This window comes from Ruditapes philippinarum, unplaced genomic scaffold (assembly GCF_026571515.1).
Source record: "Ruditapes philippinarum isolate M1 unplaced genomic scaffold, ASM2657151v2 ctg5564_1_1_1_1, whole genome shotgun sequence".
Classification (NCBI taxonomy): Eukaryota; Metazoa; Mollusca; class Bivalvia; order Venerida; family Veneridae; genus Ruditapes; species Ruditapes philippinarum.
The window spans coordinates 22854-38970 of NW_026860417.1; the positions used below are offsets into that span (position 1 = coordinate 22854).

At 34.3% G+C, this 16117-nt stretch overlaps 1 protein-coding gene across 1 annotated transcript in view; it reads right to left on the minus strand.

Moving 5' to 3' along the window:
* Window positions 1–5002: 5002 nt before the first annotated feature.
* LOC132759962 (uncharacterized) overlaps window positions 5003–16117 on the minus strand; it is a gene marked incomplete at its 5' end in the record, with an annotated part of 28445 nt that continues 17330 nt past the window's right edge. The window contains one exon of the mRNA XM_060751837.1: window positions 5003–7612. Within this exon, the coding sequence (XP_060607820.1) occupies window positions 5214–7612 (2399 nt within the window). The remainder of the gene's footprint in view (window positions 7613–16117) is intronic.

The following is a 16117-nucleotide window of genomic DNA, read 5'->3' on the forward strand; positions in this document are numbered from 1 at the left end:
ATATTAGGGAAAACATAAAAATATTCATGTATATGCCAGCTGATCATGGCTGCATTGGTCACATGGGTATAGAATATGTTACCGCCTGGAGGCTTAAAGTTAAGGAACCGAACCAGAGAGTATTCAAGTAGATTCACGGACCTCTTGTATTGCATATAAAAAGAAATGTTATTGTAATCTAAGTAAAATAACAGTGCAAACACATCATATATAATTTGTGATTTGTGACTGATTGCATTTTTTGACATAAAATAAATTATCACATAAAAAGCGGCGCAGGAGTGTAATAAAGCCATTTAATAAAAAAGGATATTACACTATTGTAATAATACTTTGACGTGACGTCATTTGCGCTACAATCTTTATTCTAACACTCCTCGTGATTTTGTCACTATAGACGAAGAAGAAGAAAACAGGTGTTTAACTGCCAAAAAACACCGGTTAGGGACTACATGTTTATGCCGCTGTTATGCTTTCTCTCTCGATTATATAGTTTACAAAGCCTTTTAAAGCAACATAAAAATCATTTTTTATATGCCCGAAAGAATTTTGGGCATATTATGTTATAACCCCTGGCGTCCGTCTGTCTGTCTGTCTATCCGCCCGTTACCAATTTGGTTTCCGGAGCATAACTTAAGTTCCATTTGGCCCACAATATTCAAACTTCATAGGATGATTGTCCATTTTGGGAAGAAAACCCCTATTGATTTTGGGGTCACAAGGTCAAAGATCGAGTCAGCTTTCCCTTAAATCTGAAAACAGTTTCCGGGGCATAACTTAATTTCCATTTCGCCCACAGTGTTCAAACTCCATAGGATGATTGTCCGTATTGGGTAAAACACCCCCCTATTTATTTCGGGGTCACAAGGTCAAAGGTCAAGGTCACTTTTCTTTAAAACTAAAAACATTTTCCAGAGCATAACTTAAGTTTCATTTGGCCCACAGTGTTCATCGTATGTTCAAACTTCATAGGATGATTGCCCATATTGGGTAAAAGACCCCTATTGTTTTTGGGGTCACATAGTCAAAGGTTAAGGTCACTATTACATTAAAACTGAAAACAGTTTCCGGAGCATAACTTAAGTTCCATTTGTTCTTTTTAGTTCTTATAATGCTTTCTTTTCATACAATATCGAAATAATATCTCACATACACTAACGTCACAGATTTGATTCATAGACACCGCTCAGACTGATATTATTTCTTTAGCATAAGCATTAAAGCGCAATTATGGTAGCCTTACACTATAGGCGAATCAATGAAAAATGACTCTATAACAGTTAAACATTCTTATTTTATATATGTGATAAATAGAATATTATATTCGTGTATATTCAATACAAAATTTTTTGAACTTCACTCAACTCGTACAATAAACTACACTCATTCAATATCCTCTATTTAATGTATAGTTGATATTTTTCTGTCAATCAATTATCGATACAGAAATGAAATAAAATCAAAACTTTGCCTATAATCATCAATGAAATGTTTAGAAATGCTAAAATTAGCAAAGAATATAAACATATAAATGAGCACGTCTAAAACTATACCAGCGGTAACCATCGTTACTTGATGGATTTTATTTATTTTGTTAATTTACATATTTTATATAACAAGAGCTGCCAGAGGACACAGCAGACTCTACTAAATAAATCCACTTGTAAAGGAAGACAAAACTTTGAAAAAAATAATTATGTCACAAATACATTTTTGTATAGGTATCAAGAAAGCATTTATACAGTGTATGTTCAATATATTTGCATCACATAATTTGCATGACACCATGTCAATAGAATGTTAAACATACATTTCTATGCTCTTACGAAAAAGGCAACAATCTGAGTCATTTTCCCTTCAGTAACAAAAGTGATAAGTCAGCAAGAAATGTTTCAAATAAATCTAAAGTTCAAAGAAGAAATTTCTCTTAAAATAAATATGCTGGAGTTATGAACCTTGTCATACATGTCAGAATAGAGACAAAGAACAATTATATCAAGTCTAAATTAGAAACCATTTATATAAAAAAAAGATAATTCTTAGAAATATTAATCAATAAGTAAATGGAGATAGGTCTGGATGATACTGAGGACAAATTAATGCTTTGATTACAAACATATTTTTAAATATGAATTAAATCCATGAATTTAATTCAATTGAGGTAAACAATTTTGACATTTAATGTGACCTTGACCTTTGGCTCATAAAACAATTGGCTTCATCTACAGGTCATAACTAATCTCCATACCCAGTTTGAAGTTCATAAAGCAAGGTGTTCTTACGTTATTGACTGGAAACAAATTTGCCTGACTGACTGACAGAAGAAACAAACCGACCGACCGACAAATGTGATGCAATTAATCACTTAGTGCAATATATCCCCACTTCTTCTAAGGGGGCATAACTATGTTAATTTACATAATTATACAGTTTATTAGACTGTCCATCATAAAGATATTTGAAATGTCTAACCAAGACAAGAGGAAGTTCTACAAATTGATCTATCATCACACAATGCTCCGTGTAAAATGTCATGGGAGATTCTGCACAACAAAGAATCGGAAATTTTGATCCATTAGGACACTAAAACGAGAAACAACACATATTGTATAAATTGTGAATGTACAGTCTTATCTTGTTCAACATTTTACATGTATATATGTGATAAGCTGATTTCTATGAAACAGAAGTTATTACAGGCGGCAGAATACTGACGTGTAGATTTAATTGTGACGTCATGACTAAAACTATTGCATGTTTGAATACATGTTTTATGTTTTCCGGTAAATGGGTATCAAAATACCCTTGTTATTAATATGAGGCGGACATATTTGAAACAATGAACAAAGGGCCACGATGGCCCTGAAATCGCTCACCTGTATAAAAAAACTCTCCATGACAATGAACAAGTTGATATTGTAAACTATAAACAAAAGCAGATACAAAATCTAAATCTTTAACTGATGTCGCAACGTTTATATTTGTATCTGAAATAGTGCATGTGTATAAACATTTGTTTTTGATATATACATAATTATAAAGAAAATCAATGACTCCAATTTTGACCCCAGGGCTTTTATTTGAACAGACTTGGTAAACACTCACTAAAAATGTTTCATGCTAAATATCTAAGATCGAGCGCTCTGGGGTTCTTTTTTTTTTTTTTTTTTAAAGATTTTTTTAAGTTTTAAATTATAATACACATTTAAGGAAAATCAATGACCCCCCGGGACAGGGCCATTTTAACCCCAGGGCTTTTATTTGAACAAACTTGGTAGACACTCACTAGTTGCATGCCAAATATCTAAGCTCTAGCTCTTTGGATTTTTTAAAATAAAGTTTTTTTTCTTTCGGTTGCCATGGCAACCAGAGTTCTGCATGGCAACCGAAAGAAAAACTTAAAAAATGTCTTATACCATCTAAAAAATTTTCTATTACCATCTCATGTCTTCAGGTTGGGGACATGATGGTGAATGGTGAACAAGCCTGAAAAGTTTCAAAGCCATATGTCAATGGACTTTGAAAATATTTGAGGTGGAATGCAAACTTTAACATATATTCTAAGTCGAAAAAGGGGCATAATTCTGTCAAAATGCTTGATAGAGTTACCTCCTCCTGTCTGCAGGTTAGGGTCATGATGGTGAATAAGTGTGCAAAGTAACAAAGCCATGTGTAAATGACCTTTGAAAATATTTGAGGTAGTACACAAATTTATGCGTAAATTCTGAGTCGAAAAAGGGACATAATTATATCAAAATGCTTGATAGAGCTACCTCCTCCTGTCTACAGGTTAGGGTCATGATGGTGAACAAGTTTGCAAAGTAACAAAGCTATATGTCAATGGACTCTGAAAATATTTGAAGTGGTACGCAATCTTAAGTATAAATTCTGAGTAAAAAAGAGACATAATTCTATCAAAATGCTTTATAGAATTACCTCCTTCTGTCTACATGTTTAGAGCATGATGGTGAAAAAGTGTACAAAGTAACAAAGCCATATGTCAATGGACTTTGAAAATATTTGAGGTGGTACGCAAACTTAAGCATAAATTCTAAGTAAAAAAGGGACATAATTCTGTCAAAATGCTTAAAAGAGTTACCTCCTCCTGTCTACATGTTTGGGGCATGATGGTGAATAAGTGTGCAAAGTAACAAAGCCATATGTCAATGGACTTTGAAAATATTTGAGGTGGTACTCAAACTTAAGCATAAATTCTAAGTAAAAAAGGGACATAATTCTGTCAAAATGCTTAATAGAGTTACCTCCTCCTGTCTACATGTTGGGGGCATGATGGTGAATAAGTGTGCAAAGTAACAAAGCCATATGTCAATGGACTTTGAAAATATTTGAGGTGGTACTCAAACTTAAGCATAAATTCTAAGTAAAAAGGGGATATTTTTCTGTCAAAATGCTTAATAGAGTTACCTCCTCCTGTCTACATGTGAAAATGGTGAAAAAGTCTACAAAGCAAAGTGACCCGGCCCAGTGTTTGGATAGTGTAAAAAAGTAATTCTAGAAGAAAAAAATATAGTTTATATATAATATATAGGGTCTATAAGGTCTATATATTACATATAAACTATATATTTTTTTCTAAAATTACTTTTTTACACTATCCCAACACTGTGCCGGGTCCCTATGATACAAAGTAACAAAGCCATATGTCAATGGATTTTGAAAATATTTGAGATGGTAGTTATTTAACTGTTCATATATTCATGTGTCTTTATTGACTAAGTTAATTTGAAATTTATTTTAACTATTGAATAAAAAAAATGGAATTTTTTTTATTAATAAAAAGGTTTTTTATTTAATTAAAAGAAAATCTTATAATTCAATTAGAATAATCTATTTCAATACTTAGGTGTGTAAAATGAAATAATATAAAAAATAAAAAATTCAATATAAAATCTCTTACCTGTAAAATATTTCCAAATCCTAATTCCAAGTTATCCATTAAGTTCCGGTAAAAAAACTTCCTTGAATTATTTCTCCTCTTAAAATGTTTTTATTTATTTATTTATAAACAACTGTCACTTAATTAAACTTTAAACTGAAATAAATGTTTGTAAATTAAATGACCAAACTATACAGTACATGTATAACATAGAAGAAACCGCCATTTTGTTTTTTAAGTGTCCATTTTTAAATTGTTTTCATTTAAAATTATTGAAGTCATTTCATTAGTTTATTTTACAATGTTTTTCCTTTGTTTATTCTTTACTTGGTTTTATTGTTTTGAACTCAATCTCCCGCCAGTCGTCTTTTATCACATCAAAAGTTTGTTGTGAACTCCGAATATTTTCTCTAACACGGTCATATTCTATGTATGGTAAAATGGCCCCCATCTTTACTGTAACTGACTGTGGCAGATTTTCCAGCACGGTAAAAAAGTTCTGTAAACTTTCTGCAGACATTTCTATCCTCTCCAACACCACACGTTTAATATTCAACATGTCACGTGACAGTAACAATGAACTTTCATCATCTAGATTGATGTCGTACAACCTAACATAAACTAATGACGGAGTTGATATATTTAATTGTAGCCTCCAAGGTAAACGCCGCAAGTATAACTTTGATAGAGCTGAATGTTGAGACAAGTCCAAGTTCCATCTCTTACAATAATGTCTGCGGTAGCCAGGTTTTTTACAGACTAACGACTTCAATGTTAAGTCTTTCATTGATTTTTGACCGGAGATAAAACTGAAAAATGGTTCCAGTAGTTTGTGAGGTAACGTGAACCTTTCAATAAATAAATATTGTAAGTTTTGACATCGCGCCATGTTTTCACTCAGATTTTCTCCATCATTTGTCCATCTACCATTCCACAAAGATAAGTTCTGTAAACTGGGAAACAATATCCGGGTTATCTCAGCCTTCTTCCTCAAACTGGTGTCACCATAATAGTAAAGTTTCTGTATATGACTGAGATCTGTGAGAGAGAATAAATCTATAATTTCACGTAAACTGCTGGAAGTATGGTCGGTGTTTATATTAAGTGATTTTATGTTTGTTTTATTTTGCTTTAAAAAACGTTGTAACTGCTCACTGTGCTCGGTGTGCCCGTCAATGAAGAAATCTTGTAAACATAATTGAATATTTTCACTTTCAGGCATTTCTTTTAAACACGACATGAACATTTCCTGTATGTTATACCATTGAGTATTGTACATGGTGTACTCGACACATGTCCTAGTTCTATAGCGGCGTGTTTCCTCGTCTTCATTTATCACAGACATCATATCATTTGATATTGCACACATCCAGTCAGCATTCATGCCGCTGATAAATTCACAAATTTTTGACTTGTCCAGAATATCTGAAACAGTTTTACATTTTTCTAGAACACTGTGAGAACTAATAAATATGGTAGCAAAGAACTCTTGCACTGTTTTGTGAGAAAAAGATACTTTGATAATTTCTTCGATTAAATTTTTACTTCTACTCTCTGTCAGTATTCCTGAGAGAAGACTTAATTTCATGTCGTCTGCTTTGAGGTATATATCAGCAACCGTTCTATCAAATACCAGCGTATTTTCTCTTGTTTCCTTACATATTGTTTGGTAAGCTAGTTCTGCTAATGATGTTATAAGACTGTAAAACTTTTTACAAAATTCATGACTTTTGAAGTTTTCTGGAATTTCATTGGCAGACGATTCACGAGATGGTTGAACTTCCGGGTGTTTCTTTGACGTTCTCGATAATAGAAATTCAATGACATTGGTGTAAATTTCATGTTTTGAATTTCCTATAGGTTTGTTGTTGCACCATAGGCAAACTATATACATGAGGAGGAGTGGTATCCTTTGCATATGCTCTAGGCGACGGTCAGATATCACTTTATTAAAGTCCCATGTTTTACTCTTCAGTACTCTATTGTCACGGACACCGGTCATTTTTCTTATAGCATTTTCTTCAAGTTGCCGCGTAGAATCTGCACTTAATTGAACCAATTCTACTTTTTTGTTTATTTGACTTGTTTTGAGATTTGAAACTCCAAGCTTCCACGGTCGAGTTGTCGTTAGGATAACACAATTATCACGTACGTACCGATGTGGGATTTTTTTGCTACAGCTAATATCAGGGTGAGTCCATTCATCAAGACCGTCCAATATAATCAAGCATTTTTCTCTACGTAACACTTCATCTAGTATTGCAGAAGTAGGAAGTTTCGTCGTAATTTGCTGTTCAATCATATCGTCAATTTTACAAACAGAGGGACTGTCTCTTAAGAAAATCAAAAATAAGAACTCAAAGTCTAATAACGTTTTTAACTCCTCCCTTTTAAAGCAGGCGTTGTTTTCATCGTGACAATGAGCTTGACACCACGTGACTGCAAGATATTTTGAGAAAGCAGTTTTTCCAAAGCCTGCATCAGCTGATAAATACATTTCTTGTTGATCTCGACTTCCAAATGAAAACAGGTTCCTCAAAGACTTGACGGGTATTCTCTCCTCTTCATTGGAATTTAGGGACTTCTGTTTTACGGCGACTATATCTGGCATCACGTAGAACCCAGCTAAAGGCGTCTCTACTTCTTCAAGAAGCGGTGAGAGAGGTATTGAACTACATCTTTGTCTATAGAATTTTATCAGGTCACCTTGAAGTTCTGAAAAGAGAGTAGAAAAATAATTTTCAGTGACGCATCTTTCAAGTACAGAGAAAATTCAGGTGCTGACTAACTTCAATGTTGCATATTTAGGATACGACTTAGTACATGATACCTAAGAAATAAATATGTAAATTGATATAACATTTATATCTGTCACAGTTATATTTAGTTGAATGTGCATGTATGATGCTTCTATTAGTGTGGTAACCATACAACAAACGGTTAGTTAAGAGTCGTTGGTTTCAAGTAACACAATATATTAACAGTATACATGTATAATACATTGTACATTGTATGTATGTTTGCTACTTAACATTTTCTGTCTCTGTTTATTTAATCAAAACAGAAGAAATTAAATTAAACGTGATCTTAAAAAACAACAACAAAAAAACAAAACAAGAGCCGGTTGAACCGGGTGATGCTCCCCGAATAGGTTTTGGACACAGGAAGGTATACCTCTTGTAGTGTCAGAGTTATGTCACAGACAAAGTTCAAAGTGTAAAAACAACCAAAATGTTGTGCACGACACATTGTCTCAATATGGTGATCATTTCTGTGAAATAGTTTTAAAATCCAACTTCAAATAACGAAGTTATTGGCCGGACACGATTTTGCTGCAAGGTCATGCTGTGACCTTGACCTTCAAGGTAGCGACCCAAATGTTGCGCGCGACACGTCGTCTCAAAATGGTGCTCATTTCTGTGAAATAGTTTTAAAATCCAACTTCAAATAATGAAATTATGTACTGAACACGATTTTGCTGCAAGGTCATGCTGTGACCTTGACCTTCAAGGATAGTGATTCAAATGTTGCGCACGGACACGTCGTGCTCAATATGGGGTGATCATTTCTGTGAAATAGTTTTTAAAATCCGACTCCAAATATCAAAATTTATGGCCGGACACGATTTTGCTGCTAAGGTCATGCTGTGACCTTGACCTTCAAGGTAGTGATTCAAATGTTGCGCACGACACGTCGTCTCAATAGTGGTGATCATTTTCTGTGAAATAGTTTTAAAATCCGACTCCAAATATCAAAGTTATGGGCCGGACACGATTTTGCTGCAAGGTCATGCTGTGACCTTGACCTTCAAGGGTAGCGACCCCAAATGTTGCGCGCGACACGTCGTCTCAATATGGTGATTGTCTCTGTGAAACAGTTTTAAAATCCAACTTCAAATAACGAAGTTATGGGCCGGACCACGATTTTTTCTTCAAGTCATGCTGTGACATTGACCCTTCAAGGGGCACCCAAATGTTGCGCCGAATTGTTCAATATGGGGATATTTCTGTAAAATAGTTTAAAAATTAAATAAAGAATACATTAACGATTCTGCAAGGGCATGCGTGACCTTGACCCTCAAGGGGAGGCCCAAAAAATTTTAAGCGACACCCTAATATGGGGCTATTTCTGTTAAAAAGTTTTAAAATCGACTTCAAAAAAAAAGTTTGGGCCGGCCCCCAAATTTTGGGCCCCACTACGGACGGACGGGCCGGGGATACGGACGGGCAACCCACTATATGCCCCCCCGCATTTTGGGGGAAAAAAAAAAACAACAATAAGTTAAATTGTAGAAAATAAAAATTTTTACGCACCCCCCATTTTTGGGGGAAATTTTGAAAATTTGATTTTCCCAAAAAAACGGGGGTTTTTTTTTCTTTGGAAAAAACGCCGCGCTTTTAATTGAGATACAGTTTTGGGGCTATCATGTTAAAGTTTTAGCAGGGTGATCTACTTTGTCGACGGTGTTAGTCAGACTGGAAATTTGGACCAAATATAAACATGTCATAGTAACTAGTTTATAAAATGCAAGTGAAAAAAACAAAGAATTTACAATACTAGCATGTTTGTTCGCAGGCCATATCAGGTATGTCGATCACATTTTTGATTTTTTCAAGAAATAATAAGAAGTTCTGGAAAATACATGTATATGTAGAAAGAAGTATATGAAGAAATATGACAGTATAAGAAATACGCTACAGCCTCCTGGAAATAAAAGATTTTAAGACTATTGTAGTAAAGAGGTAGTTGCTCAACAGATGGACACTCTGTAGAGATATCACTGTATATATCTACTCATTAGTTATATATCAAAACGATATGTTCTTGCAAACTTTTTCCCCCACTTTTTGGAAGCGACGATGTAAACAAAGGAGGGAGGCGAGTGTGCGGGCGAGCTAATAGAGTCATTCTTCCTTCTATATATAATATAGATTTGTAATTTTGCTTTGTATTTCTCTCCTATTATTTGTATTTAATTGCATTAACAAGACTGTGAACGATAATACATTTATAACAATTGTTATCAAGGAGAGAAAATAAAATAACAAGGGTAAATAAATGCTCAATACATGAACTAATTCCTACTGATTTCTCCAAAAAAAAAAAAAAGAAAAAATGATAAAAAGGATCATGAATAGTTTGCTATATTTTGAAACATCGCGGTGATGCTGTTACTATCGTTTGTGGTGTTATTACAACCAAATTAATATACCTTCACCGCTTTAATAATGTTTACTGTTACGAGCCAGGCGTGACGAGAAAGAAAAGCCAGCAACAAACTTGTAACAATAAAAAATTTATTACAGAAAAATTATTAAAGAAAAATTAAAGAACAATTTATGTTTACAAATACCTGAAGTCCAAATAAAAATATAAATCTCAAATGTCTTGTCTGATCCTGGAATGATCTTTTTTTTGAATAGCACAGTTAAATCCAAGTTAAATCCAAGATCACTTTAGAATAAATTCCCACAATAAAATCCACAAGAATAATTTAATCTATTTTAAAATCCAAGCTCCAATAAATTACTTAATATCCAAGTTGAATGATACTCCAAATGTATTGATGACTTAAAATGTAACTGATGACTTAAAAGGTAAAAGTAATGAAAAATGTCCCCTTATATATAAGCTAAGAACATTCAGAACAGTCCATGTTCTACCGTAATCATATTCTAGCACCTTCAACAATAAAGAATAATCTGGAAATTTCTAACTAAATATAATGCATAAATCATAATCTAGAATTTTCTACAACAGTTAAGAAATTTCTTGTTAAATCTTATGTACACATATGTAGTTATACGTTCTAAAAATAGAACAATAATAATATTGGAAATACCAACTTGTCAGATATAAACTATATACATGTACATGTAATATGTTGCATACACAACACTTCCCATCTTCAAGTAAAAGAAATATGAATGAAATGAATATTTCTTTTACATAAATCCGACAATGCAACTTATGAAAAACTTAGGAGAAATGTTAAACAATTAAATCATATATATGTTTATTATGAACAATAGCAAACAACAAAGTAAAATTAAACAATCATATGATAGTAAATTGCTTAAAAGGGAAAAGTTACTGAAATATTCAGTTTTAGACACGAGAAAGTGCATTCAGGATCAAATTATCTTTCCCCCCTTTTAATGTTGTCTAATTCAAGATTATATTTCTTGCAAAAACAAACTCCACCTCAAAATGGGAACCTTTTTTATTTTTTTTTTCCCAAATTTTTAATGCAAGAAAGTGAAAGGTGAGCCCTTTCTATTGGTTTAACTTTACCCTTGTCCCCTATTATTTCCTAAAAAATGTTTAAAATTGCAAATGGGACAAAATTCACTTTTTTGCAAGATTAACTGTCAATTTAGCAAATTTAGCAAATTTGTTTTTACAGGGTTTTTTCTTATATGGATGTGTTTTATTGGGGTTCAGAAGTTTTCAAGGATGGACGTCATTGATGTTATTTTATTTCCGTCCGTGTGGGAAATATCGGAAATAAGTGTTCATATTCATTAAAATCAAGCTGTTTCAGTTCATCTCGTTTTCGACGGTTCTAAGTGAGCAAGTTTTTCATCCAGATTTTTCGAATATCAGAGTTTTCAAGCTTTGCTGAACCAGGATCAGACTTTTCAAAACTTTCATTAACTATTAGATTCAACTGAACATTGATTTTGTTGAACAGAGTTTACAATAGATATAGGTTTACTAATTGTGCTATCTCTGTCATAATATTCTTTTAACATATTTATGTGACACATTTGTTTTTGCTTTCGCCTCCTAGGAGTATTAATAATATAATTTAGGTCACTGACTTTCTTTTCAATAGTATAAGGACCAAAGTATCTTGCCTGTAATGGTTTTACAGGTATAGGTAAAAGAGCAAGTACTCTATCACCAGGGTTAAAACTTCTTTCCTGAGCATTCTCATCATACCTTGATTTCATTTTACTTTGTGTTGATTTTTAATTAAGCCTAGCTAACTCACATGCATTAGTCAACCTATTTCGAAAATCTGATACATACTGAAGCAAATTTAAAGATGTGTCATCTTCAGACAGGAATTTCTCTTTAAGAAGTTTTAAGGGTCCTCGGACAGTGTGACCAAATACTAATTCAAAAAGGCTGAAGCCAAGAGATTCCTGAACAGATTCTCTTACAGCAAATAACAATAAATGGATGCCTTCATCGCATTCTTTTTCAGTGTCAAAACAATATGACCTTATCATTTTTTTCAGAGTCTGGTGAAATCTTTCTAATGCACCTTGACTTTCAGAGTGATAGGCTGAAGACATGTATTGAGTAATTTCTAACTCGTGCATGACCTGCTGGAAAATACCAGACATAAAGTTTGACCCTTGATCAGACTGAACTGATTAAGGTAAACCAACAAATGTGAAAAATTTCGCAAGAGCCTTCCGCCCATTGTTTTCTCGTTTCGGGCACACGCTTTTTATTACATGGGGACCATACGCCGCTTTTCATGGAATGGCACGGAAGTGTCACATTGAAGGTTCCATGATAACCGCCGTATGAACACATCTGCGGATGTTTCTAAATTCAAAATTTTACTGTTTCATGTTTAAATGTTGAATTCTGCTTAAGCCGGTGCTAGGGGGCGTGGACGGTAACTTGCACTTTCCAGTACCGTCCATGAACAGACTCAATCAAACCGAGCCTGCAACATTTTCAATTTTGCCGTGTTGGGCTTTCTTTAGGGATTCTGTATTTATCTATTTTGACAATAGTTTTGGCTTTAATATTTCCTAAAGGAATAGCTTCAGGGAAGCGCGTAGAAGAACATATAATAGTTAATAAGTACTGAGAACCTGATTTAGTTTTTGGTAATGGACCTACACAATCAATAATTACTCTACTAAAAGGTTCATCAAATGCAGGAATAGGCTGTAAATGAGATTTAGGTATTGTCTGGTTAGGTTTTTGAACGATCTGACAAGTATGACAAGATTTACTGTACCTAAATACATCTGCTTTAAGGGCAGGCCAATAAAAATGATTGAGAATTTTATGGTAGGTTTTATTAACACCTAAATGACCTACTATGGGTGTTTCTTGAGCCAAGTTTAATATTTCCTGGCGATATGATTTAGGGACCACAATTTGGTGATTAACAGTCCACTCCTCTTCAGCAGGGACATCGGGCGGTCGCCATTTTCTCAGTAAAATCCCATTCTTTTCATAATAACAAACAGGGACTCCTATGGGTACTAATTGTGCACCCCCTGGCCGCGATTTGTTTTTGTACTGCTATGAAAGAGACTTTATGTTGAGTCTCTCTGAAGATAAACAACAAGACGTTATAGTCGCATTAATAATACTTCCAGATACCTTGATGATATTTTTAATTTAGATAATCTTTATTTGATCAAATGGTGTCTGACATTTATCCGCCATGAACTACAACTTAATAAACGAACTCTTGAAATTTTAGTACATCATTTTTGGATCTTCATATTTACTATCAACAACAATTCTATTCACACGAAAATCTATGAAAAGAGATGACTTTTGACTTTTTGTATAGTTAATTATCCACATTTAGATGGAGACGTACCCCATGCAACATCTTACGGGGTTTATGTTTCTCAGTTAATTAGATTCGCTAGAGCTTGTAGCTACGTAAAGGATTTCAACGAGCGGAATATTTTCTATTACCAGCAAGCTTCTAAAACAGGGCTACCGCTATCATAAATTACGGAAATATTTTACTAAATTTTACAATCGTAACTTTGATTTAATTTCTAAATTCAATAGTGATTTAAAAACTCTTCTGCGACAAGGGATTAGCCAGCCTGGTTTTTATGGCGATGTGATTTACAAACTTCGTAAGATTTTTGGGTCATGGTAATTTTTTCTGCTGTTTTTACTAAAAATCATTAAACGTTTTATTAAAAGAGGTTATGACCTACTATTTTAAGACATACTGCATGTTTAGTGTTCAACCCTTTTACAGTTGGACACTACGCTTTCCTCTTTTGATTGCATCTGACGGACCAAGTGGGAGACTCTATGATGGATAGCCCTTTGGGAATGATTTGTCTTAATGTTCGTCTTCTGCATTGCTTCGTCGGGCCCTTGTAGGTGATTTTCTTGTTGCTCTGTTCTCCTTTAGGACATTGAGTACTTTTGTTATGGTCATTGGGTTTACTTTTATATGTTTATACATGATCATTTTAGTGTTTTACTTATTTAACCTTTTGTAACCATGACAACTGTTAGAATTTCACTTGGCGGGGATTCATTTTATTTACACTGTCTCGTTTATAGGAACATGGTAGGGCTAAGAGCGAGGTTTGGTGCACCATTAACCGGTTTAAACTCCCCAGCAGTCATTATTATGCTGCTGACGGTTCCAAGGCGGCGCCTCACTGTGTTCCTCAGATGTATGTCTATGTTGTTTCATACTGTTTTGGTGACACTTTTGCTTGTGTCCCTTGTTGTTTTCTCGTCTACGGTAAGTATCTTCCCCATTGCCTCTAGTTTTTATTTCTTTCATTAAACCCCCTTCCCCCGGTCTTCTGTCCCCTTCCCCTTTGTGGGCCTATTATTTTTTTCTTTGAATTCCTAATCAGTTACGGGTTATTTATCGTTTGATGATTGGCCTGTCCGTGCTCTGTCTTTGCCCTGTCCTGTTTTTGTTTGGGGTCCGCCTGGGCTCCTTGTCATTGGTTCTTGTTGCTGGGTCATGTGGGGGTTGCGTTCATTGAACGCCGCCTTTCCTTGCTGATCTTGTTTGTCATATTGTAAAGCTTCAGCTTCACTAAAAGCCTTTTGAAAAAGGACTGAAATCTCAGGATCATTTTGTTGTTCCTGGATAAGCTGTGACCTTGACAGCGTATCATGACCTTGATCTTTAGATCTTGGTGTAGAAAAGTCAGATATTGAAAAATCTGTCTGTGTTTCAGACAGAGTAGGAGTGAGAGAAAAATTTATTTCATTATCAAACGACTGACCTATAAAAGTATCAGCTAAGTCAATATCTGAACAATAATTGTCTTCTTGAATGGCCTTCGTAGCCATAGCTCGAGTAACTGCACATGAAGAGTGAAGGTCAGGAATTTCCTGCTCAATGGGGTCAGGTGTCTGATCCACACAAGGAGTGTCAGTTACAAGTGGATTTACCACTACCTTATCTCCAGCCAAGTCATTACCTAGCAATAAATGAACACCTTTAAAGGATAAGAAAGATCTTATACCTACAGCCACCGGCCCAGTTACCAAATCTGAGGACAAATAAATATTATGCTGAGGGACATTAGAAAAACCACACTCTACACCCTGAATAAGGACACTAGATGCAGAAGAAGTCTTCTCAGAAAAAGGCAGTGTATCTGCTAAAATAAGAGATTTAGAAGCTCCTGTGTCTCTTAAAATTTTAATAGGAGTATGTGGGCAAGTATCACAGATAAGTGACACGGAACCTTCCGAAAGGAATGGTTCATAAATCTCCATTATAGAATCAAACTTGGGTTCTATGACCTTCAAAATTGCATTGTTATCAATAAAAGACTGAGGTTCAGACCTTTAAGTGGTAAGACCTGTGGGTTTGGCCTCATCACGTTGCTGTTGCCTCCTTTTTAAGGTAAAGCAATCAGAAATAAGATGTCCAGTTTTCTTGCAATAATTGCATATAGGACGAGATAAGGGACTATGACCTTAATGTTCATCAGATGACTTTGATTTGGGAGTATTTGACTGACTAGATGCGCCAGATAAATTACCAGAATTGAACTTGGAATTAAAATGTGAGAGTTTGGACTTCCCTTTATTTATAAATGAGACTTTGTGGGTTAAAGAATCATCATCAGCTAGACGGGCAGCTTCTTCAAAAGTTTCTACCTGTTTTTCATCTAAGAAAGATTTAACATCAGAGTGAATACAACGTTTAAACTCTTCAACTAACATGAGTTGTCTAAGCTTTTCATGATTTTTATTAATTTTCTTAGATAGACACCACCGATCAAAAAGTTGTTCTATTTCTCTTGCAAATTCGACATGGGTTTGTCCAATTTCGTTCTTAGAATTTCTGAATTTTTGCCTGTAAGCCTCTGGTACTAACTCATATCCTTTCAGAATTAATTCTTTTACATTATCATAATTAGAGCTTTGTTCAACAGTAAGTTGTGTATAGATTTCACGAGCCTTACCAATTAAGACCCTCTGTAAAAGTAATGTCCAGTGCTCTCTTGG